Source organism: Grus americana, chromosome 2, assembly GCF_028858705.1.
Source record: "Grus americana isolate bGruAme1 chromosome 2, bGruAme1.mat, whole genome shotgun sequence".
In the NCBI taxonomy this organism is placed as follows: Eukaryota; Metazoa; Chordata; class Aves; order Gruiformes; family Gruidae; genus Grus; species Grus americana.
The window spans coordinates 160,419,012-160,443,541 of NC_072853.1; the positions used below are offsets into that span (position 1 = coordinate 160,419,012).

Sequence of the window (24,530 nt, forward strand, 5' to 3'; positions counted from 1 at the left end):
ACTCAGGATGTCACCTGAAACTTTCAGCATAAGATATAATCCCTTTAGCCCCAGATGTCAACACACCACTAACTCTTGTGGGCTGGGAAGAAATCTCTGCCCGTTTGCGACTTGTAATAGAACTGATTGCTTCAAACCATTTGACATCCTTGTGTGACAACTAACATTAGGGAAAAAAATATTATATTGGTTGGACCACAAGCCTGAGAGAGGAGGAGAACTTTAAGTCAAAGATTAAGTATTTATCCAGTAGGATATTTATACAGTAAGGTAAATGTTTGAACTAACAACAACATAAACTTAATATACTTAAACCTACGAGAGTCTTAACAACACTGATTAAGGACGATTCATTTAAAATATTTTTGCAACTGCTTAAGGGCTTCTGAAGTAATGTTGTCTACAAAATTGACCCAGAGTGGTATTAAGTAATTATGCTGCAGTAATTAAAACATTGGTACTTCAAAATGGATTAATTTATGGACCTTTTCAGGAATCTAATGAAAATAATCTCTTTAAGACCACTGCAAAAGTCACAGTGACCAACTATTTTGAGTAGATAAATACTACACCTCCTTTTATGGTTGTTCAACCCACCTTCCTTCCAGCCAAAGAGGTGAGTGAAGTTCCTATTTCTTCTCAGACCAAGAGAAAATAAATTCATACGCATTAATCTGCACTTTTACTGCTTCTATTTATTTTCCAACTGTAGGTTGGCATTCTAAGTTTATGTTCTCTTTACCCCATCATTTCTTACATGTATAACTTGTCAACTGAATGAGTGACATCATTCAAGTTTAGCACCTCCAAACCAAAAGTTAATGCTTGGATGCTTATTACTTTAAATTATTAGCATATTATAGAAGTGTGAATGTTTCTTACACATTAGAAGGCAGCTTTCCAGAAGCCTTCTTACACATTAGAATGCACACTGCAAGGCCAGCCCACAGGATTTAACTACGAGAGAGTAGTTAACATGGAAAGGTTGGCCATTTAACAAGGAGAGTGGTCTACAATAACTGGCCTTCATGTACAGAGAGGCACAAAGTCCTGCCTTGATACTGTTTCAAATTCCAAATCAGTCCAAACTTCCTTGGAGGCTGAAAAAAAGAGTCACAAACTGGAAGACTCAGTGAATGGGGAAATATAACTAGAAATCTGTATGCTACTCTCTCCTCATCCAACATAATGTACTTCATTGTTTTCTGGTTTTAATGTTAAAGCCTTCTTTTATTTTTTTTGTCCCCATGTAGAAGTCTACTCTTTTTCTGGCAAACTCATTTACCTGAGGGAGTATTCTGCAGAATAAATAACAGATTCCTTTTATAATTTTGTGCATCTCTCAGAAATGCTTATATTTATTTTGCAAAATCAGTAAAAATATCTGTGTAAAGGTAATTATCTGTGGACTTAATTGTTGCAGATGCTGAGCAAATGCACAGAAAAGACAGTTCCTACCCCAACAGCACATAGTTTTAATAGACAAAAAAGTACTATTGTCCCCATTCAACATGTGAAAAAATGAGAGACAGGGAAACCGAAGACAAGACTCAGTTGCCCAAACATAGGCACCTAGAGCCATTTTAAGCCCCTTCATGCATCTAAAACATCTGGTAGATATGACACAGGACATATGGGAAACATCTGCTCTCACAAAGTAGCATCTAGAGGCTACATACATTTGACACTACTCAGCTGAGGTGCTCTAGGAACCTATGTTTAAGCAGGCAAATCCTATTTTAAATGTCACACAGGAAGACTGGCAAAACCATGAGTCAAACGTGGGTAGCTTGAGCTCTATTCCAATGCCTTAACCATAAAATCATCCTTATTGTAATTATTTCCCATCAGGTAGATTATTATAAGCTTGTGAAGACTGGAAGAGAAGAGATCCAAAATGTGTATTGTCCTGCCATGAACTGCACATCTAACTGATCTGTTTATCGGCAGAGTCATGGTCAGCTTCAACATGATACGTATTTGAACTCATACTTCCTTCTGCAAAGGCAGATCTGTAATAAGAAAAAATAACTCTTGTGTGTATCCTGTGCTGCAGATCTGCCATTGTGCATTGCCAACGTACATTGACAGGATTCAATACCGCCTCATCTTCTGCAGGACTTTCTGTGGCCTTTTGTAGATGGCATGATCTAGTCTGCCTTAGACAAATGCCAAGTAGACTCAGCAGAGAGATGCAGGTACCAATGAAGACACAAAGGAAGATAAAATCCACCTGACGTCAGGGGATTATTCTTCAACAGCTTTTATAGTGAGCTGGGTGCTCCCAAGTCCAAACAAAGTCCGTCAATGCAGTTCATATAAGTTAGGTATCTACCACTTCCACTGAGTACAAACAGCCAATGTCAGATGCCTTCATCCACTCAAGATCTGGTCCATTATCTCTTTGAGGGTAATGGCAGCACAAGTATGCATTCAAATTAGACCACCAGTAGATTAATGTGGAAATAAAAATATAAAATGCATGGTGAAAACAATCTTGGAGAAGATACCATCCTCCCTCCCAGCCCTACTGATAAGCCAGACTGTCTTCCTTGTGCACAGCCTTCAAAGTCTCTGAAAGCCCTCTCCTCCTGCTGCAGGGTGGCAGAGCCCCAAAAGAAGGACTGCAGTATATATTCAATGACTATTGCGTCGATGCTGCTGCTCATAGTCCTAAACATATCCAAGTCCTTGGGCTCTTCTACCTAAACCCCAATCACATCAGATTTCTTAGGCAACAGCCACTCCTTTCACCACACAAGCCCTGTGAGAATATACATTGGCAAATTAAGTTAATCATTTGAGGTAAATCCAGACTTCTGTAAGGTTAGGCAGTCCTTGAACAGTGCAGGACCACACAGGTCTGCTATATAATTGGGGATACAAGGCAGAAATCAGTGTGGGGGACCCACGCTGGAGCAGTCTGTTCCTGAAGGTCTGCACCCTGTGGGAAGGGCCCATGCTGGGGCAGTTGGTGAAGAACTGTAACCTGTGGGAAGGACTCATGTTGGAGAAGTTCATGGAGGACTGTCTCCCGTGGGAGGGACCCCAGGCTGGAGCAGGGGCAGAGTGTGAGGAGTCCTCCCCCTGAGGAGGAAGGAGCAGCAGAGACAAGGTGTGATGAACTGACCACAACCCCCATTCCCTGTCCCCCTGGGCTGCTGGGGGGGAGGAGGGAGAGAAATGGGGAGTGAAGTTGAGTCTGGGAAAAAGGGAGGGTGGGGGGAAGGGAAGGTGGTTTTAGTTTTGCTTTATTTCTCCCTATCCCAATCTGTTACAATTAACGGGCAATAAATTAAATTACCAAGTCGAGTCTGTTTTGCCCGTGATGGTAATTGCCGAGTGATCTCCCTGTCCTTACCTCGACCCACCTGCTTTTCATAGTATTTTCTCCCCAAGTCCCATTGAGGAGGGGAGTGATAGAGCATCTCGGTGGGCATCTCGTAGCCAGCCAACACTACCATAACTTAATCAAGGGCATTTTTTTTAACTTTTGAGTGTAAGACACTTCCTTAAATTTTTTTAACTTCCATTCATTTTTTTTGGATGTCAATGATAGGAAACTTTTGTGCTGAACTGTATATTAACTGTCTATGTATATGGTGTTACACATCACATTGGTCTGAAAGCCTCAGAAAAATACACAGATTTAGCTTCCCAATATGTCCAGGAAGTAGAAAAGTATTACCTCTTTATTTATATGCTAAGTAACCAGTTGAGATCTGTAACAGCGTCAGAGCATGTAACCAGGGTTTGGAAATGTCAGATCACAAACATAAATAGTTTTGAGCATGATCAAGCTCTTCCTGGAAATGCACACACAGAAAGACCTCTCCCTTCTCCCCTCCATTTCTAGTGCTTTCCAATTCTATCCAAATATTTTGGAGATTTTGGAGCCCTTCTCAAGCCAGTTTTGTTTTTCCACTGCCATATGAAAGCTGGAGGCTGAGGACTGTGAAAATAAAAAACTGCAGAGAGAAAGATTCCCTGCTGTTTTGTTCAAGTTAAGACTTGTCCTTACTACGCAGCATTAGCATGCTCATTGCTGTCGGTGCAGCATCTTGAAGCAGATATGATAATTGTGTTTTCACTTCGGGATATCAAGGAAATCTGATGAGCATTGTACTGGAAAGGTCTTGGCATTTTGCAGTTATTCTTACATCAACTGCAGCAGAAAAATGTGTGATCAATTAAAAAATCAGTTCTAAAGCTTGTTGCTGATTGACTATGCATTATTTAATGAATAGTCTGCCAATTTCTTCTTTTGAACCTCATAAAATGCAAACTTTGATGTTCAAATAGCTTCCATTAATGCATTCTGTCATGAGTGTTGTTCTTAATGCATATGACATGATTACACCAACTCTTATCAGTTCTTCAAAAAGGGTAATAAAACCATAAACTTCTCCTCATCAGTGAGCTTACATAATAAAAGCTATTTTAATTAGGCTTTTCTCGTTCCCGTTTAAATATAGCTTGATAGCAGGTGGGAAAAAAGTAGTAAGACAAGAAAAACCTTCAAAATATTTTCATTCTCGCCATCAAATGGTTCATGTTAGCAATTTAGGAAAGAGACAGATAACATTTATGATGGTGGAATGAGATAGATAATTTTTAAATCAACTTTTTTTCTTTACAAAACCAAAATGTCGTTATTGAAACCAGTGATGAATTAATGAAACTCTTCCACATGATCAACACATTGCAGGGAATCACATCTTGATAAATTATTGACAGAAAAGGCTACAGTTTCAGTTTTTCATGGCAGGGTTTATCTTTGCTTTAAATCAAAGAAAGAAGCTAACTCCTTACCGAGCCAAGGGTTTAGAAGACATAGCAGTTTCAGAAGGTACGCAACATATAGATAAGGGTTACTTTAATTCAACTTTACCCTGCCCAGAGATGGGCAAAGGTGACATTTAGACCAAAGACAGAACTACACCAGTTTTAAAATTATTCTGCAGGAAGGCTTTCAGGACAGAGAAACTGAAACCACCCCAGGGGACCACTAAAGCCAGAGAATACAGCAGTACAGATTGATGCATGTAAGAATCGTGCTGATCCACAAACACATCAAAACCAGTAGTTATGACTTCTCATTGGAGATCGAAAGCTTGTACGCATCTGATATCAGTAGTCTAAGAGATTATCTGCATGGAAATCAATGCAATGAAAGGAACTGTAATTGTTTCTGCAAAGGAAAACCATCAGAGTTACTGTAAAAGACAAATGAAAAATCTGCTGCCTTCAGTGGCTTTGATTACTTATCTAGGAAAGGAAGTACAGAAAAGTTACCGCTTGTAAATTGTGCAAATCTCCTGATTTTAGCCATATATCTTGGAAATTGCTAATATCCCTTGTAAAATAAACATTAAGAACTTAATTTTGCTTTCATTGCACGTGATCAAAGAGACTAAGAAGTCAGAGAGAATGGAAAAAACATTCCTTCATGTCTTCAAATAAAGAAATATTTTCTATTTCTATGAACAGTGTCTAGGCCACATTTAAGAGCTTCCAAGAGAGGACATGGTTCTCTGGGTCTGGGGGTGACTTCTCTCTGGTGCTGGGGGAGATGATCACCTTGCCTGCAGGAGGTGGGCATGGGTGGAGTAAGTAAAGGAGCAGTGGGAGAAGGTCAGAAGACTCTGCAACATCAGAGGTGTCAAAAAGGATGTTGAAGGATCCTCTCCAAGACCCTGCAAGAAAAGAGGGGCAGGCAGAGGCTAAGCTGATTGGGCTGGTCAATGGAGATCCAGTGAAGGCAAAGGCTGGAAGCTGGTCACTTCAGGCACCATGAGGAAGGTTCCTGCTCTGCTGACAGATCTGCAGATACAGACCAGGTTCAGTGTCCTGGTTCTGGGAGCTCTCTCCTGCCTGGGGAGGACAGCTTTAAACCCAGAAGAACAGGGGAGGGAGATGATGGCCCACAGTCAGGCAAGGAAGCAGTAGGCTGGCCATAAATGGTAGATGTGGACAAGAGAGACTCTGGTGAACAGGGCTGAAGGAGGCGCACCTCAAACAATGCACAAAAATAAGGAGAAGCTGAGCACACAGGTCCGTGGGGAAAGCTTTCATACTTTTCCTGGGAAACCATCACAGCTGGGTGCCCCTCTGTGCCTGGGCACTAACACATGCAGCATGGGGAATAAGCAGCAGGAATTGTTTGTGTGCAGTTATAGAACTACGATCTCAATAAGATCATAGAGATGTGGTGGGACAGTTCATACAACTGTAGTGGTGCGATAGATGGACGTATGGATGGACACAGGCTCTTTAGGAAGGACAGGCTGGGACGCTGAGGAGGGGGAGTTTCCCTTTCTGTGAGAGGAGCAGAGATGCATGGAGCTCGGTGAAGCACGAAGAGCCAGATGACAGCCTATAGGCCAAGATTAGTGGGCAGACTAATGTGGGTGGTGTTGTGGCGAGTGTCAGCTACTGACTGACCGATCAGGAAGAAGTAGATGAGGCCTTCTTCATACAGCTGGAAAAAGCCTCACGTTCAAATGCTCTAGTCCTCATGGGGAATCTTAAGCATTATCTACTGGAGGGACAACAACTTGGGCACAAGCAACCCTGGAGGTCTGTGGAGGGCGTTGATGAAAGTGTCCTGACATAGGTGATCAAGGAGCTGACAAAGGGAGATGCTCTACTGGATCTCACACTTTCAAATAAGGAGAAACTGCAGGGGAAGGTGAAACCTGGGGGCAGCCTCAGCTGCACACACCACGAGGTGGTGAAGTTTAGGATCATGAGAAGAAAGATCATGGCAAAAAGCATTACGCCCTGGGCTTCAGGAGAGCAGACTTTTGCCTATTCAGTGACTTGCTTGGAAAAATCCCATGGGATACCGCCTTGGAGAGAAGAAGAGGTCCAGGAAAGATGAATTTTCAAGTATCACCTTCTCCAAGCTTAAGAATGGTCCATCCTGATGCATATGAAACCAAGCAAAGGAGGCAGGAGGCCTGTGTGGGTGAGCACATTGCTACTGACACAACTCCAACATTACAAGGAGTATAGAAGAGGTAGAGGCAGGGAAAGGTGACCTGAGAGGAATATAAAGACATTATCTGATTGTGCCTGGATGGCGTTAGGAAAACCAAAGTTTGTCTGGAGCAGAATTCAGTAAGGGACATGAGGGGCAATAGGAATGGCTTCTATAGGTAGATCAGCAGCAAAAGAAAGTCTAGGGAAAATACTGATCTGCCACAAATAATATTCTTTAGCTATTAAGCATGTTCTATAAATCCTATATATTTCAATTCCTTGTTAGGAACATTTAAGGTTTTTCTAAGATTACCATTCTTACTAAATCATGTTTGTGGTGTGTCTATGGTATTCAGTAAAGTCTGGAGACCTTACCTCCAGGAAATGTTGAGGCTCCCTTTGGAAAGCAGAAGAGTTTGTAAGATCCTGTGGTTTTTAAGGTCTTTAGAGACAATCCAAAATTGGCTAAATCGATACTCAAGATAAAGTCCCATATAATGGACAATAGGAGTAATGACTGAGTTCTGTGATCTGGAGACACATTCCCAAACTTTTTTTCTTTAAAATTGGGCACAGAAGAGATCTTTTTTGTCTTGCTTCTGCCAGGTTGAGTCCTTAAGAGCATTAATATTCTTCTCAGGTTTCTACAAGCTTCTCTACGTTTTTGACATTGCATCATTACAAACACAGTGCATTTCCATTTGTATTCTGTGAGCAGGCTAGTCCACAACACGTACAGATTCTAATCACACCTAGAATCTGCCAGAGCCCAGGCAAATAAGTGATTATGATGATTCTGAAGATTTAAAAATATATATTTCAAGAGAAATACACTGTCCTATTTTCTGTTCTTTAGGGAAGAAAAGAGGGATTATTTCACCTCAACAAAGAGAACCATGTCTGCTTGGATTTCCTTGCCCTGGATTCTAATGGGGTTATTTTAATTTATAACTGGCTTGTTATATTAAAGAATGTATCAGTAAATGTACCATTTAGTATGGAACTCTGATTCTGCTTTTAAGTTCTGCTTGATGGATTATCTTGTATTCTGTAACCTAATATCACTGATGGCTATGTAGGGCATCACTATAAATTAGATTATTTAATGTGAGATGATACACTGTTTCATTTTAAATATTTTATTGTGTTATAGAATGAATATCTGCCTAAGGAGAGCACACAGATTACTTGTCAGCATAAAGAAACTGGCAACTGGGATTCGGGGTTCCTCAAGGTACACATCTGACCTCAGACAGGTGACCTACTCCACAGTCCCTTATGCTTAGTCCTGCCTGTAGCGTCCTAACACTGGGCACTTAAACATACACTCACCAACAACTGCTGCTATCTGTAGTAAAAGGTAACTATTTCCATGGCACAAAATAGCATCTTTCCAAGAACAACACTCTTTATGAGCACTTGTTTCAATAGACATCATCTACCAACCACAGTTTTATAAGAAGACGCCAGAAACCCTTATGCACAGACCTAAATTAGATACTTCTAGCTGTTAGATCTCTGAACTGAAAAATGCCTTTAACAAAAGACACATGTTCAGTAACCATAAAGCACAATTGAAATTAAAGGAATATCAATATTTTAGATCTTTGTAATAGAAGCGAATTAATTTCAGTGGAACAGACCCTATGTTAGTGTGTAGCACTGTTAGGAATTTTGCACTTTCTGTGACTGCAGTAGCACGTAATGAAATGTGGTAACATATAAAGAAAGAGAATTCAGTACTTGCCCTATAGTGCAACAAGATGGTGGAACACTCTATGACAAAAAGAGGAAAACCTCTAAGCTAGCAAGTCCATCAATACTTGCATTTCTTGCAGGTACATACTCAGCTTCCTTAATGCAGTGTGAATGTCCACAACATTCAGTATGTTAATTCTGTAAGTCCACTGTAAGAGAGGAATATATTGCCATCTTTATGCTGTAACTTAACCAGAAAACAAAGTGACATATATGAAGTCACAGAGGAAGCCTATGGCAGTGCGTCACCTTCAGGAGCGATGCCCTTAACACCACGTCATCCTATGTCTCATATTAGGATGTAAGAACAGTAACTTTTTTTCTGATTTATTGGTAAAACTTCTATGGCAAATAATCAATTTCATTTTTTCCTTTGAAATCTTTCACGCCCACAAGAGGAGCCACATCTTATTTACAATAATCACCTATATCTTCTTTCGGTGAGATTTATTATAGCATCCTCACTTATCTTAAACGCCTTGCTCTTATACCATGATCAAATGCAGTACCAAGGATGCTGAGGTGGGAAGGGACACAACCATTGTGAGCAGAGCTCACAATACCAACTGTGCCAAAGCTTCCCTTTGGTGAACAAAGACTGAACACGTCCAGCCCACTGATACCAAAGGAAATTACAAGCATGGGCAAAAATAAAAATGGGACACTAGGGCCACTGTAACCAAAGAGCAGAGCACCAAAGGAAAGACCAAACATAACACTTTTCCAGTGGAGACCTTTGAATAAAATGGGGGGAGAGAGGAAGGGGAAGCTCTGACCAGAGTAACCTGTCCGGGTATTCAGTGTACACGTAGTATGCCTGTTGTGGATTAACCCCAGCCAGCAATTAAACCCCACACAGCCGCTCGCTCATCCCCCATGGAGGGATGGGGGAGAGAATCAGAAGAGTAAAAGTGAGAAAACTCGTGGGTTGAGATAAAGACAGCTTAACAGGTAAAGCCAAAGCCGCGCACACAAGCAAAGCAAACCCAGGAATTCATTCCCCACTTCCCATGGCAGGCAGGTGTTCAGCCATCTCCAGGACAGCAGGGCTCCATCACACGTAACGGTGACTTGGGAAGACAAAGGCCATCACTCTGAATGTGTCCTCCTCCTTCCTTCTTCCCCCAGCTTTATAGGCTGACCATGACATCATATGGTATGGGATATCCCTTTGGTCACTGGGGTCAGCTGTCCCGGCTGTGTCCCCTCCCAACTCCTTGTGCACCCCCAGCTACTGGCTGGTGGGGTGGGGTGAGAAGCAGAGAAGGCCTTGGCTCTGTGTCAGCACTGCTCAGCAGTGACGAAAACATCCCTGGGTCATCAACACTGGTTGCAGCACAAATCCAAACCACAGCCCTGTACCAGCTACTGGGAAGGAAAGTCACTCTGTCCCAGCCAACCCAGCACAATGTCTTACTGGGGTTTGCCTCAAGAATTCATATCCTGACATTGGAAAAGGGGGTGAGGGGGAGACAGCACATCATTATTCTGAAACTCTTGCTTTTCCCAGAATGCAGGAAGCATGTAAAAAGCTGTCTGAATATCCCCCACCATGCTTTAATAGGGTTTATATAGATATTAGGAAAGGGAGGAGGGGGGAAGCTTTTCTTCCTTGCAACTAGCAAGATAACCAAGTCAGAATAATTACATACAGCAGACCACAGCTAAATATTGATTCAGATGTCACTGCACAGAGAAAAGGTGAGAGAACAGCAGCTTGAAAATAATGATGTAAAAATCTATGAAATAATGGTGGAAACAAATAGACCTACAGCAATTACACACACAGCAGTTCAAAAGCCCTGTGGATTAGGAACAACAGCAGATGATTCAGTACCTCCTGTGAAAATTGTCCTCCTCACTTGATATCTGTGTAGCCCTTCTGCCTGGAACTAAGCTAGCTTGACAAGCAAGAATTCAGGCAAGAAAAAAAACCTGCTAATTAGAGGAGTCACTCCAGTTTAGTTCCAGGTGTCATCACTTAACCAGCTTTTTGCATCTAGATATCCTAGTTAGCAAGACATTGTGCTACTGTGTTAAAAAAAAATAAATTGATAACAACAAATGAAATGGATGGGTTCTGGCCCCGTGCAGCAGGATCTATCATTCAAATGTTTTATATAGGAATGAACTCCAATATTCCTCTAAATTGTATTGCACTTTTTAGACAGTAATATCTCTGACAATAAGCTGTTTGCTACCATTAGTATTCATTGTTCGAGAGCACCTGCAAACCCCTAATATGATAGGGGCTGAAAGACTTGCTGCTCCTTTTTTCCTGGCATTTGCATTTCACCGAAATAGAGATTTCTTAATGCAACTTCTGCACCTGCTGTGAAACATAACTTCTATTATTTTAGAACCAATTATACACTTAGTAGCTGCATAATCTACAAGAATAAAAAGTAGTTCCTGCTTCAAGAGTTGACACTGGAAAAGGTTCATTGACTGTGAATGTAGGAGAAACCTGTTTTGACCATTCTGTGGGGTTGCAGTAAATGCAAGGGCATACAAAGCTTCCAGGGACTAAGTACAACTGTAATCCTCTTGCTGTATGGTCTTGGTAGTCTAAAGAAACAGTAAAAGACTGACTGGCCAGGAGAACCTCAAAAAAATGTTTCTCTTTGCTGAAGAATAAATACAATGATGTAGAAGAGATATTTTTTTTGAATTATAACTGCTGCCTCTAAAGTTGTGCAGAACTGCTTCCCTCAGCATCTGATGTGTCACCATTATCATTAGTATCTGTCGGGGCTGCTACAGGTTCTGATTTTAAAAAAAGGAAAATAGCAGCACGGCAGAAGTTCTTCTGCTTTTGAAATCGGAGTTTAACAACTCTTATGAACTGAACTTCATAGTGCTGTCAACACAGGCAAATATTCACTGTGCATTATTAGAGCAGTCCAACTGCTTGCTCCTTCCCTTTTGACAACAGGGCCCACGTACATACCTAGCTTGTCCTTAAAGCAAATATTTTGAACCTAGATGAGCTCATTCTGGGATAACTTAGATAAAAGCATCCTGAAAACTTCAGGTTTTTTGGATCCCCTGAGCACTTCAGCTACAGATATGCACTAGACAGTCTCTCGCTCCTTCTCTCACTGACTTCAGCTATGCTGCCAAGCGAACCAGCAAAAGAAACCTATTCACACTTCACTTTTTTTTTTCTTTTGTGATAAACAGAGGGGTCCGGAAGTTTTATGAAAACTGAGTTCAGGGTGATAGTAACTTTTGCATAGATAATATTGGGGCAAATGTACCACAGAAACCTCATGTGAGCCCTCTGCACATGGGCAGAACCTCACTCTAAAAGACGTAATATAATAAAGCATGAAACTGGTAAAATATTCCAATAAGACCAATTGACAGAAGTTTTGGGGCTTTTTTTTTTTTTTGGTTGGTTGGTTGGTTAGGTTTTTTTGTGGTGGAACTGAAACTCCAAAAGTGGGTAGCTGTTAAGTCATAAAGGGCAAGATCAGAAAAAGAGAGGAATTCTAGAGTGAAGATTTTTACAAGGATAAGCACATACAGAACAGGGCAAACGTACAGCCTTACACTTTTTTGCAGTCCTGTCATGCCATCAACATCCTCATACTGCTAAGAAGTATCACATAAACTGTTCGAGGGTAATACAGCCTATTCACTGAAAACCACCAAGCACCCTGCTGATGCCATTGCATACTAAGGGGAACTTTGGGCTGTCAGGTGCGCTACGGAAAGGATGGATTAATTTTTCATAGTCATTTTGCATAGTCATTTCCATCTACAAAAAGTGAATATATCATACCGCTATTCCAATTTAATGGTGTTTTTCACCATTCATTCTATAAAAGCATAACTGATGGCTCACGTTGTAGGACAAATGAGAAGAATGAGCCCTTTAATAACAGCCACATTTAGGAAATGTTACCACTCGTACTGAAGTTAGCGTCTCTCTTTCTATTGACTCTGGAGCCCATAATGGTAAGGGCCTAATTTTTCCATCAGCTTTGTAAGACTTAATTTGTTAAGACTTTGGCTGAAATCTGAGAAAGGCTGAAGCATTTTTCCGAGGTGCCAGAAGTGAGGGCATTTTTGCATTCTGATCTTCTGACAGATTTTCTCAGATCCAATATCTACCGTTATTTATACAGCTCTGTTGGCATGTGTGGCACTCTGCAGGCTAGTAAAAAGTCAAGAACCATGCTCTGGGGAGTTCATCATCTAAAAATTGGCATATAATTTAATGAGTAAGGACAAAAGAAAACAAGATAAATAGAAAATTGCTCTTGGGAAAGTTCCGCTGTTTATTTTTAATCGCAAAGAATGCAGATCATTCAGGCTGCTTCTGTTTCAGATTTGTCTCTTTTTTGAATGATTAGACATGCAAGAGAGAAGGAGGTCAGACACAGTGACCAAAAGTTCCCCTAGGAAGGATGAAATAGAAGCTACAAAGGGAATAAAAAATTTCGGAACCAAACCGTCTTATTCTCCTGCCCTGCCTCTCCTTTGTGTTGCCAAAGAACAAATCAGGAGATTTCAAGGGGAAAGCTTTTTATTTCCTGAAAACTGGGGGATTTTCAAGGTGATGCAAACCCACCCACCCATTGCTCCCACCTTTCCTGGGAGGTGCAGTGTGAAGTCGGGGTGCAGACTGTGCACAGAGGGGGGGCTGCTGCGAGCAGGGACGGAGCTGGCACACGCTCACGTATCTTACGGCAGTTGTAGGACCACCCTAAAATACTCTAACAAGTGTTTGGCCCTGGAACTCCCGAGAAGCAGGGGAGCTGATATGGAGTTCCCAGTACATTACTCCTTTCCATCCCACTTGACATTTTTACCTGCCCTCTCCTGCAAAACAACCCAGCCTACATTTAGCAAACACATTCACATCAGCAAGTTTAAACAGACTTTAATTTTTCTCTGACTTTGCACTCGATGTTGTCCCCACAGAAAGAGACATGGCAATTATATTCTGAGTAACTCAATTAGTCCTGAAATACACAACAGTGAGCATTGTATATTTTCTCTATCATCTCATTTATAATGCTTGTGGAAATTTTTTTTTAAAAAGCTTCATTTTTCTCTGGCAATTCTCCACTGATTATTAGCTATAAATAGATTATATCGATGCATGTAAAAGCCTGCTTATTTTATAAGCTACTGCTATAATTTTATTTTAAGGTAAATGACAAGGAACAGAGGAAAAAGCACATATGCTAGAGATATGCAAGATAGTGCTTAAAACTACCAGTCAGGTTCTCCTCACCCACCCTGATTCCAAATGCAGGAACAGGTAATACAGCTGAATTACAGGCCAACGGATTTACTTATTTGGAAGAAAAAAACCCCAAACCATACAGAACAAATACGTTGTTGCAAGATATTTCCAAGATTCATACGGAATTCAGTAGAAACAGGAATATTTGAAGTTAATGAAAAAAAAAAAAATCTGCCATGCGTCCCACAGAAGGGACATGCACTAAACTTGATGTCTTAGGGAATTAAGTTTTCAGTGTATATTTCTCAATAGAAATTGGTGGAAAATGGTATCAATTATTTCAGCATTCAAGGATAAAGCTGGGAGTAAAGAAGACTTTTCTTCTCCTGGACCATGTATACTGTCCTGTTGTACACATAATTAGTCCATCTTGATACGAATATTTTTCCTTTCTGTGTAGTCATGTTACCTTGGTAGAGAAAGCAATGGAGGAAATAAACTGGTCGTCTTGACTTTGGTAAGAAAAAAGTTAAATCTTTCTAAGATGGAAGCTAAGTACACCCAGTCAGCTTGGTAAAACTAACATGAACGGGAATCAATAACATGCTGCGACTTAAGGTGCTGAAGGCACACAAGTTCACAGCAAAACTATATTAAAGAAAAGAAGATTCACTTGTGAAATGGAGAAAATCACTAACACAACTCAATATTAGCTTTCAATTAACAGATGTAGCTTTTGCTAGACGTTGTGAAGCTCAGACTGTTAGACTTAAAATGGAAAAAGACAGTGAACAATGAAGAAAGAAATGCTGGCCTCTTTTTGCTTTCTTTGCCATGTTCTAAAGGCAGTCTCTCGTCGTTGAAGGTCATGATAGTACATTATCAGCTGAGCAGAAGCCCAGTGATGAGATCACATCAGTCTTCACAAATGAATGTAAAAGAAAGAGTTTGGTCAGCATCAGACCCCAATCTCTCGTGAATCGGTACAAACTATCAGCAGTGATCTGTGGGCAGCAGACTAAGGAATTTGAAATGGCATATGTTAGAGGATGAAAGTGGGGGATGTACATGTATGCAATGAGAAAAAGATGAGCTCCTCAGAAGTCATTTTGCATAGAGGCAAAGGCTGCTGCATCTCCACTCCTATCAGATTTGAGGTCGATGACTCTCTCAAACCCAATTTTCCTGATGGAGCAGAGGAGAGACTCTCCTGCTCCTGTATCTGTTACATTTCCTCCGACCTGATTTGCAGACTGGCAATGATAATGTCTTCTATCGCTGTTTTTGAAATCATAAAATTTGAAAACAATCTAGTTAAGGACACAGACAAAAAATCCCCAAGAGAGCACTGGGGACAGGAGACATGCCAGATTTTCTCAGATAATGAGCTTTTAAAGCTCATTTTTTGGTATAAAAATTCCACATCAAAAGAGAAGTTGACACTTTTTCTTTTCTTGTTACAGTAGAAAGAGAGTGTTTGGCATATGCAAAATCTTAATATTGGACTTGCACCAGGAAATGAAGCCAGGGGATCTGGCCAGGAAGTACGTGCTCTAAAAAATGGGCAAATCCATGATGGCAGTGGCCGAGGGACAAAACACTGGCGATTTCAGGATTGTTGCAGTATGAAAGGCTCCATGAAACACAATGAATCCCTGACAAGTGTTTGGGGTTTTTTTTAAAAGCTTGTTCTGAAAACGTTCCAGAATACACTTCTACTTTTCTCCATTTTGCAAACAACTGCAGGGCAAATTCAGGGCAACTCTGTTTCAGAGAGATGCGTTCTCCAAACAGGGCTGCTAATATTAAAATATCCCCAGTGCCAAGTTTGCAAGTCTGAAGACACCCTTGTGAAGCAATGGTATGCTAACTAAATCATACTGTCCATAATGTCTATAATCTGTCCTGTGTCCAACATTGGGAGAAGCAGGTGCATCCCCTCAAAGAGCTTTCATAAAGTGTTCTTTCTCTGCATTTTTAGACACAATTACTTTGCAGTAAATGTATATATTTGGGAATTTTATAAATAAATTACATGGTAAAACAATCCCCATTAAGATGCTAGAAGCTACCATACAGGTTCCAAGAAACCAGTCAATATAGCATTATTCTTTCTTTACTTCCAAACAATAGCAGCATGGTCTCTAAATTAATTTGCACACTTCTTCTTTCTCTTACCAGCTGTTGCCCTTTTGGACCCCAACCAGCATACTGAAGCTTTGCATTGCTGACCTCAGGGGGAAACAAATTCTGGGGATCCCTGCAAAAAAGAGAAAAATGAGATTTCAACTTCAGGAATGTCCTTGTTTAAGCTGGTTCACATGTGCCTTGGAAATCCACCATGACCTCATAAAGCATCTTTCAGCTGGAATCATCTAATATTTAGTGCCAGATTTCAGTAGATTTTTTTTATTGTAAGGTAAGCACTAGGAAGCATTGGTAAGATCAAGTATTTAACTGACAATTCCTATTTCTTATTAACAAGAAGTTAAACAGATTAATTCCACTGCTGACTTGCCTAAGCCTTAAGAATTAGTCAAGGGATGGCAAACAAAGTAATTGTATTTATCAACACTGATGATGTCCACAAAAGATAAACAATAATTATATTTTTGAATCATACTGCCACAAGAAAAATATAATTTCATCTTCTTCACCTCATGTGTCTAATAATTTTCCTTTGAACATCATGGCAGGAAAGTTTAGCAACTGTATAACAACTGATACGCAGCCTGGCTTCGAAGGGAAAAGTTCCTATTAATACCAAATATCTCATCTTTTTAGAAAATAAAATCAAAATTCTTCTCTTGTTCTTTCATCCATTACCTTCACTTTGTAGCAGAACATCAGTGAGACATAGCAAATGCAATATAGAAGGAGGAGGCTTTTTTGGTAAATGTCAGAGCAGCATAATGTCATTTTATTACAGCACAGACAGCATTGCCTTCAGTGTATTTATACTCAGCACAAATAATTTCATTACATATTCTGAAGTCACGTTGCTACAACTCTGTGAAAAGTAATATTCTACAAACAAGAACACTAATAACACCTGTATACAGTATGCCTCATTAGCAGATCTCAAACTACTTTAAAAAGTAAGGGTATTGTCATCACTGGTCTACAGGTAAGAATAACAAGGCAAGTTGAGGTCAACGTCACCCCAAAACAGGGAAAAGAGCCAAAGTCTGCCTACTCTTTCAGCAAAAGGCCTTCTCTGCTTGAACAGAGTTTATTTCTTCATTAAAGGCAATGTTTTCCAGACCGTGTTTTCAAAACAGAACAAAACTGAATGCAATAATTAGATACTAACTGAATTCTCGTTATTGCCTGGTCTGTGACCTGGTGCTGTACCACAGTTACACTCCGGCTCTGCCCTTTCAGGCAAGAACTCCCTTGGCTGCACATTCCCGCTGCTCTGGGGCTGGTGTAGCAAGCCCAAGGACAGCAGTAAGAGGAGTGCTTAGAAATTGGTTTTGTGCACTCTCTCCAACGTGAAAAAAACTAGCTTTTCCTGTAAGCTCCTGTTCAAAGGCCAGCTAGAATCAGGGCAGACCCTAGATGAGGACACCAATTTCCTCCTTCCATAACTCCTGCATTTGGAACAGCAACTTCTGCTCTCCTGCTAGCAGGTGGGTATCAGTGGTTATAAACCACAACCCACAATGTCTGCAAGGCCCCTGGGAAGAGTTCCATGGAGCCGATTAATCATTAAAGTGCTCGAGACGACAGGTTTGATGCAGATGGGATCCACCAGGAATGTGGAGGAGCAAGAGTGGTTTGCTGAGGCACAGACCCCTCAAGTCTGAGTGTACTGCAGGGTGCCCAGACAGATTTTGGCTCTGTAGGCAAAGTGTCATCCACAACTGCTGCTGGTGGAGTAAAATTATATCTTTTCTTCTCATGGTTTTTAACCAGAAGGTGTCTTTGTGGGTAGCCTGAAGTAATTTTTGTAAGGTACAGATAAGAGAACACATAACTCTCATACTGAATTCCTACTAACAGCAGCCACAAAATTCCCATTCCAGTAAGAAGAATAGACATAACAACTTCTTCTGGATCTTTTTGAGCTTGTATGCATTACCTACTTAAGTTTCAAGTCAGCTATTCCTGTTAAGATTCAACCTCTTTGGTTAACTATTTGGATTATCTTAACAGAGAGTAACCTCTGAGTGCAGGAGGAAGAGTGAAAAATAGTGAATCATATAAAAACCTCTTATGGGAGAAAAAAATAGTACTTCACTATTTGTCAAATGAACTATCTAGTTCTTGGGGGTTTTTTACCCATGGTGAGAAGTGGTACAAGATATTACAAATAGAGGGGGAAATATCATCCCTAAGTAAATGGATTATACAAATTGTAAGAATTCAAACCTGTAAAGCTTCAGATAACACAGGTGGAGCTAAGGGACAGACATACCAATTACAGCCAATAATTCAGACCAGTGCTCAGACAAGTCCCGCAGTTCTGCTCATTGCATCATCTTTTAGAAGGGGAAAACTCTAACACAATGAGAAATGCTGCATAAACCAGCTTTGGTAGCTGATAAGGCTGAAGAAAAAGCACTCCATTCGATCTACCAGCAAAGAGCTCTGCTGCAGACAAAAAAGCAAAGTCAGCTTCCCTTTCTGGTATGCCTGAGGAAAAACAGAATTGCATCTCCTGGGTCCTTCTTAAGTCGTTCAGAATGGCTGGGAAACTTCTTTTGTAGCAAAATCTTGTTTGCTTGCATTGAAACCTTTTGATACATATGCAGATAGAAAGGCTGACTGATGGAATTGCATTGTCTGGAGATGCCTGACTTACAAACCTAATTACCATAAATTGCCTCTATATTCAGCACGTAACAGTATGAATGTCCAGGTTGTGATGTAGACCACTGAAGGTAGGCGGGAGCCAGGCATCCATCCTCATGTTTGACATCCTTTTCTACCACAGGCTATGAAAGCAGTCTAAGATCCTAGTTTTCCCCCACAAACACCCCTGGGAGATGGATATTTTCCTCTTGGTAGATTTTGGGTTGTTCCTCATCTCTTCTGAAGAGACTCCTCTTCCCTAGAGTAGCAACATTGACTCCCTCACCTGTAGGAAACTTCAGTGTCATGTGCAAGGGGACTGAGAAGACATCATCTTGCCAAGCCTGATCTAGCAGGCTTCAGAGAAACTGTAGGAATGATCTGGAGATGGGCTGTATTAGCAGTGGCCAGGAGAGACCGGGCTGTCAGCCAGCCTGAAGGTGGCAGAAAATGGATTTCAGCTACTTGTGAACCGTGCTGTGAAAGACCAGATTCCCACATGCTTCTCAGGCTATGTTGGGTGCACGGTCTGTGGTGTAATATGCGTGCACTCCCTCCCTGGTAGCCCCAAGCAACCCCTTTACAAACCCATTCTATCACCTTTAGAGAGAGGAGGAGGAGTTGTCTACACAGCTGCTCCAGGTGGGATGGCCACAACCCTCTACTTCTCAGATCCTCAAACTGAAAAACCCTTTTGGAGAGCAGCTATCAAGCACATTTCTGATTATCTCATACTATTCAGGTCCTTTAGCTCTCCTTGGTAGAAGTCCCTTAATGGAGTCAGACAAATGCACACCTATATCCCAGGAGCACTTGTCCATTTCCCAAGTGCTGCATAAATGGGATCTCATGCCAGTCAGCTCCTTTTAGGAGGTATGTTACTGCTGATAAGATATAGTCCTCCATAGCTACACCCCTGCTTCTCCTCCTAAACAGGCTGCTTAAAATTCTTCTGTATTTTTTCTTGAATCAATCGATATTATGGGTCATCTGAGCCTCTCCAAAGAGCCAGTGCTCCTCACAGACCCTCATAATTAGGCCTTGGTGGGATCTGAGCCTTCCCCTTGTGAACTCATTTGTGCAGGATGCTGCCTTGGAGATGGACTATTGTGCAGGTGGCCTCTGTATCTCCTGTTATTGGTCCGCATGAAGAACTAGGTTTGCTGCATCCTCACACCATTTTCACTACTTCCTTAAGGAAAAGAACCTTAATCTTCATTTCCAGCCAAAGAAAAGACGAGGCCTTATTAAAAGGTTGCCATTCTTTCTTTCACTTCTTAAAATGATTGATTTTAAAGCCCGGGAAAGAAGGGAATAATAACGTTGTTTTAGGGCAGGCAGAAGATGGAGCAGGTGCTGTATAAACTCTTCCACATTAAGCTGACACTGTCTGGAGCTGAGGTTGTTAAACTGCTCCAGACACAGGCGAGATTTCAGCATAATGTTCAAAAAACATTACTGACATAGTAAATTGTGAAATTTGCTCATTTAGATGAAGCTTCCTGCCAAAAAGTCTCTCCTCAAAATTTCCGAATAATGAAAATTCCCGAGTGCAATTAGTGTGCTGCCTGCCAAATCATTTTTACTTGTAATTTATATTAGAACAGCTATGTAGAATAAAACAAACTAATCAATTGTATCACATTGCCTGCTTTTGACCTTAAAAAATACCATGATTAATGAGGAACTAGTTTCATAGAGATTGTATTGGTTTTGTTGAAATTTTTACATCTATGTGTTCCCTCTTCTGACATTTTCTCCTACTCTAAAGAAAACCAGTTTCCCTCAGAGACTTCACGGCACCGAGTCTCCCGCTGAGCACAAACATGACAAACTGCTCTATATGAAGTTCTTCAAAAGCATCTTAAAAAAAAACCAATAGAAATTTTCCACTCTAATTAAGGGAGAGGCTCCTTTTACTTCAAGAAAAATATTTTACAATGCCAGACTGAAAGAGTCTGAAACTGAAAAAAGCAGTTAAAGTCTGGGGTATGGTATAGGCTGTTTTTCTAGGGTCTGTTTTAATAACTTTTAATTTTAATTTTAAATACAGAACAATAGGATTTGTATGGAAATTCTTTGCACATGCTGCCAATGTGAGCAAAAATGCAACAATTTGCACAAAAGGCTGCTCTGAAATGTCTACCCTCTAAACAAATAACCAAAACTATGTATATGAGCTGGAGTGAGTTTCTTAAGAAAAACTTTGAACCTCTTTATGCCATAATTTTGGAAAATATAGGAAAATACAGAAAGTATATTAAGATTAAAGTAGTATATGCAAAGAAGTTGAAGAAATAAAGATAGTTTAAAAAAAGTGTGTAGAAGGCAGATATATACCCTCCTGTTATTTGCATCTAGCCAGCACTGAATATTTTGAAAGACAACAGCCCTAAACACATCAGCTCATGGTACTTTAAGACTTTTTCATGGTTAACTATAAAAAACTACCTATTTATCTATCTAAACTATCTGTCTCAGCACCAGAACTTCGTGTCTTCACACCTACTTCTAATAGCATAAAATCAAACAACAGCTTAGACAGATTTCTTCTTCCTTAGAAAGAAGGAAAGAAAAAAGAGATATAAACCACCATGTAGAGAAGAGATCTGGAAAGGTCATAAAGAACTGGAAACTTCATAGTATTTAAGAGTTTTTGATGCATGATGAGAAAAAATTGCACTGGAGAAAATTTGCAAAATAAATAAATGCATGTAAAACATATGTGTTCATAAATGCACAAAGAACCATAGATAAGGACTTGAAGAAAGAGGGAAAGATTTCCAAGAAGCACGAATGCCATTTCTTGAGAAGCAAAAACGCATTCTTAAACAATTAAATGACTTGTTTACTTCAGTATTCACCAAGGAGAAGAGGAGACAGGTGCCATTAAGAAAATTGCTTCCCAGGAGATACACAGCCCTGCAGAGACTCACAGTGAGATAGAATAAAATATAATACAAATGGGAATCAAAGACTTGCCAGAACAGATAATCAAGAAATCAGACTGTCAGAAGATGCAACTAAAAGAATCCTCCTGGAATTCTAATAAGAGGGCTTAAATAGATGAGGAAGCCTCTTCCATTCATCTAGGCTTGTCCGCTATTAAATATTTAATGCACGCACGCACACATACACATATTTTCCTTACAGCACTTTTGAGTGAAGGAAGGTAGAAGGAGGTAACGAAACCAATTTGAACTTCTTAATTTCAACTACAGATACACATCAGATCATTCAGCTGTTCTTAAAAACAACTGAGCTCACCAACTATTTTGTCCAAGATGAATGAACTCTATGGATTTAGACCATAACAGACAAAAAGCAAGGGAACCTAAAACATTTGTCCCTAATTTGGCAATCCAGTCAGACTCAAGCCAACAATATGACCTCGGAGATATTTTTTATTATAGTCTGCCTGTGTCTGTAAATTATTTATCAATGTGGTACTTGGTACTGGGCCTGCAAAATTTTGAACAATACTAATACTATAATTTCAATTACTTCTCAGAAAAGGAGCCACCAACTTCCATTGTGAATTATGTAAAATGATGGCAAAGGCTTGCCCTTCTAGTGAAGGTCTACAAAAACTGATTTAAAAATGCAGCGGAGACTCATACATGGCCACGAGCCACAGTAATGCAGTCTGGAGGACTGCAAGCCGTTGATCAAAATCTCTAGGTTTCCCTGAGTAAGCAAGCAGTGAAAATGCTCCTTAGATACTGGTAGCATTATTTTTAAAATGATGACATTATCATGTTTCTCATGTGACCTCTCTAAATCATAAATGACAGAGTGAATTTTTACTGCATTTTTTTTGAAGAACTTTTGATCCTGGAGTCATATTTTGTCCCCTAAAGAGACAATGAGTGGTGATAGCATTCAGGTGATAAACAGAACCACTTAAAAGTAATTTTCTCTTATTCTATAGAAGTTTCTCAGCCATCTTTGATCTCAGAGGTACTCAAGGCATGAGGTATGACACTGGATTTCTCAGGATTTCAAGTCTACTTATCTACAACAGAGGCATGGAAAAAAGAAAATCTAAATATTTGAATGCTATCAAGAAGGCTAGTCAGAATTACAGCTATCCAAAGACCAGTTATCCAAAATATGGGCAAAAAATACAGGTTGAAGAGAAACAACCCAGTAAGCACTGAGATGTTTAAGAATGAACTGGGAAGATTTCAACGATAATGAGCCATGAAAGTACATGATTCTTCAGAGCGACTCTGCCTGTCTCCAGGAAAGGATGTTTGTGATGAAACTGTAGCATTTTCTATCCAGCTGACCTTGTCTGACTTCCAAACCCTAATAAAAATATAGCACCATGATGTGATGCCTGCAGAGAGCAATATGGGATTATTAGTACACAAAATGAGATACAGTTGTGATCTCCTGCTACCAGAGCCAGCAGAAGTGCCTCGTTACAATACAACTCCACTGGACACTAGGTCACACTTTTAATTGAGGCAAGAGATTGATTCTTGGGCTTGTGCTCTAAACTAATCTAACAGCTTGTGTCACTGAGAATGACTCCATATTCTCCATATCTTTTTGAAAACTTACAGTCTTTGAGCAAATCTTATTTCTTCTCATGTCAACAGGATGAGGAGATCTTGGAGGTTTGTTCACAGGTTCTCAAGAATATTGAAACACAATACTCTCTTAAACAGCCTCTCCCCACATAGATCATGTCCTCATCAGTTAAAATAAACAAGGCATACATTTAGTAGAGCCGTTATTCCCATTTCTTATCAGCAGTGATACGATCACTTTCAAGTAATACCACAATTAACCTGATTTCAGATAGAGTTTAAAAGTGTTGGAAAACTATTCTCCTTATTTAAAGGAATAAAATACCACCCTGGCCCTACAGTTCTGCCCCATAACAGAGATGTGTAAACCCCAAGTATACATGCAAAAGGAAATGCTCGCATTTGAAATGGGGTGTAAGTTTTGCCTTCACAACTCTGCATATTGAAGGTCCTTTCATTCCTCTGTCTCCTTCTTGTGTGTGACATGGGAAAGCAACCTTTTCTGTTCCTGTCCTCTCTCCTCAAATTTGTAGTGGAGCATTCAATAAATGGAAGGATAGGGTAAGGGGTGAAGAGACATCAGGGCTGGTGTGATGCAGTCTGAGCTCTCAGCCTGGGATTATATCACCTTTGCCATAAAGAGACTTTCTCAGTGGTTACTGTATCAAGGAAAGCCCTGGCTGTAGCATCCTTTCTCCACCCAAAGGTCCTTTCTTGCATTTCTTAAATTTCCCCTGTATGTTCTGAGCTCTCCAAGGGGGCAGGATGCCTTTTTTGGGATAATAAGATATTTTCAGCCCATTAAATTTGGTTAGTGCCTACCTGTGAAGTGGTCACAGAACCAAATAGCAAGGACAAAAGGGAGCCCCAGGACACTGCCGAGGTACACAAGTGCTATGGCACAGACTGCTATAAATTTTCCTGCGGCACAGATCTCTATATAGTCCTCAGTAACTGGGCACAGGCCCCTGTAGAGCCCTCACTATATAACCTGAGCCCAGGTCCCATTAAACTCCATGACAGTGAGGAGATGATCATAATCTTGCAGGTTTGGGTCCTCAAAACTGGCTTTTTTCAAGTACTCACAAAAAAATTAGTCTGTGTTTTGTAACATGCAGTGCACGTTCTTTGTGCTGTGTAATCAAACAACAACACACTGAGAGTTCAAGAAGGCTGAAAGAGTTTATCACCCAACCACAGCAACAAATAATCAAGACCCAGGCTGCAGGGTCTGCAGCACAACAGCAGCGGAG

The 24,530-nt window shown here is 40.4% G+C and overlaps 1 protein-coding gene across 4 annotated transcripts in view; it reads right to left on the reverse strand.

Annotated features, from left to right (window-relative positions):
* The window catches only part of DPP6 (dipeptidyl peptidase like 6), a 508,492-nt gene that overhangs the window by 93,045 nt on the left and 390,917 nt on the right, over nucleotides 1-24,530 (reverse strand). For all 4 annotated transcript variants that reach the window (XM_054818789.1, XM_054818787.1, XM_054818788.1 and 1 more), the window contains exon 7: nucleotides 16,121-16,202. In XM_054818789.1, the coding sequence (XP_054674764.1) occupies nucleotides 16,121-16,202 (82 nt within the window). The remainder of the gene's footprint in view (nucleotides 1-16,120; nucleotides 16,203-24,530) is intronic.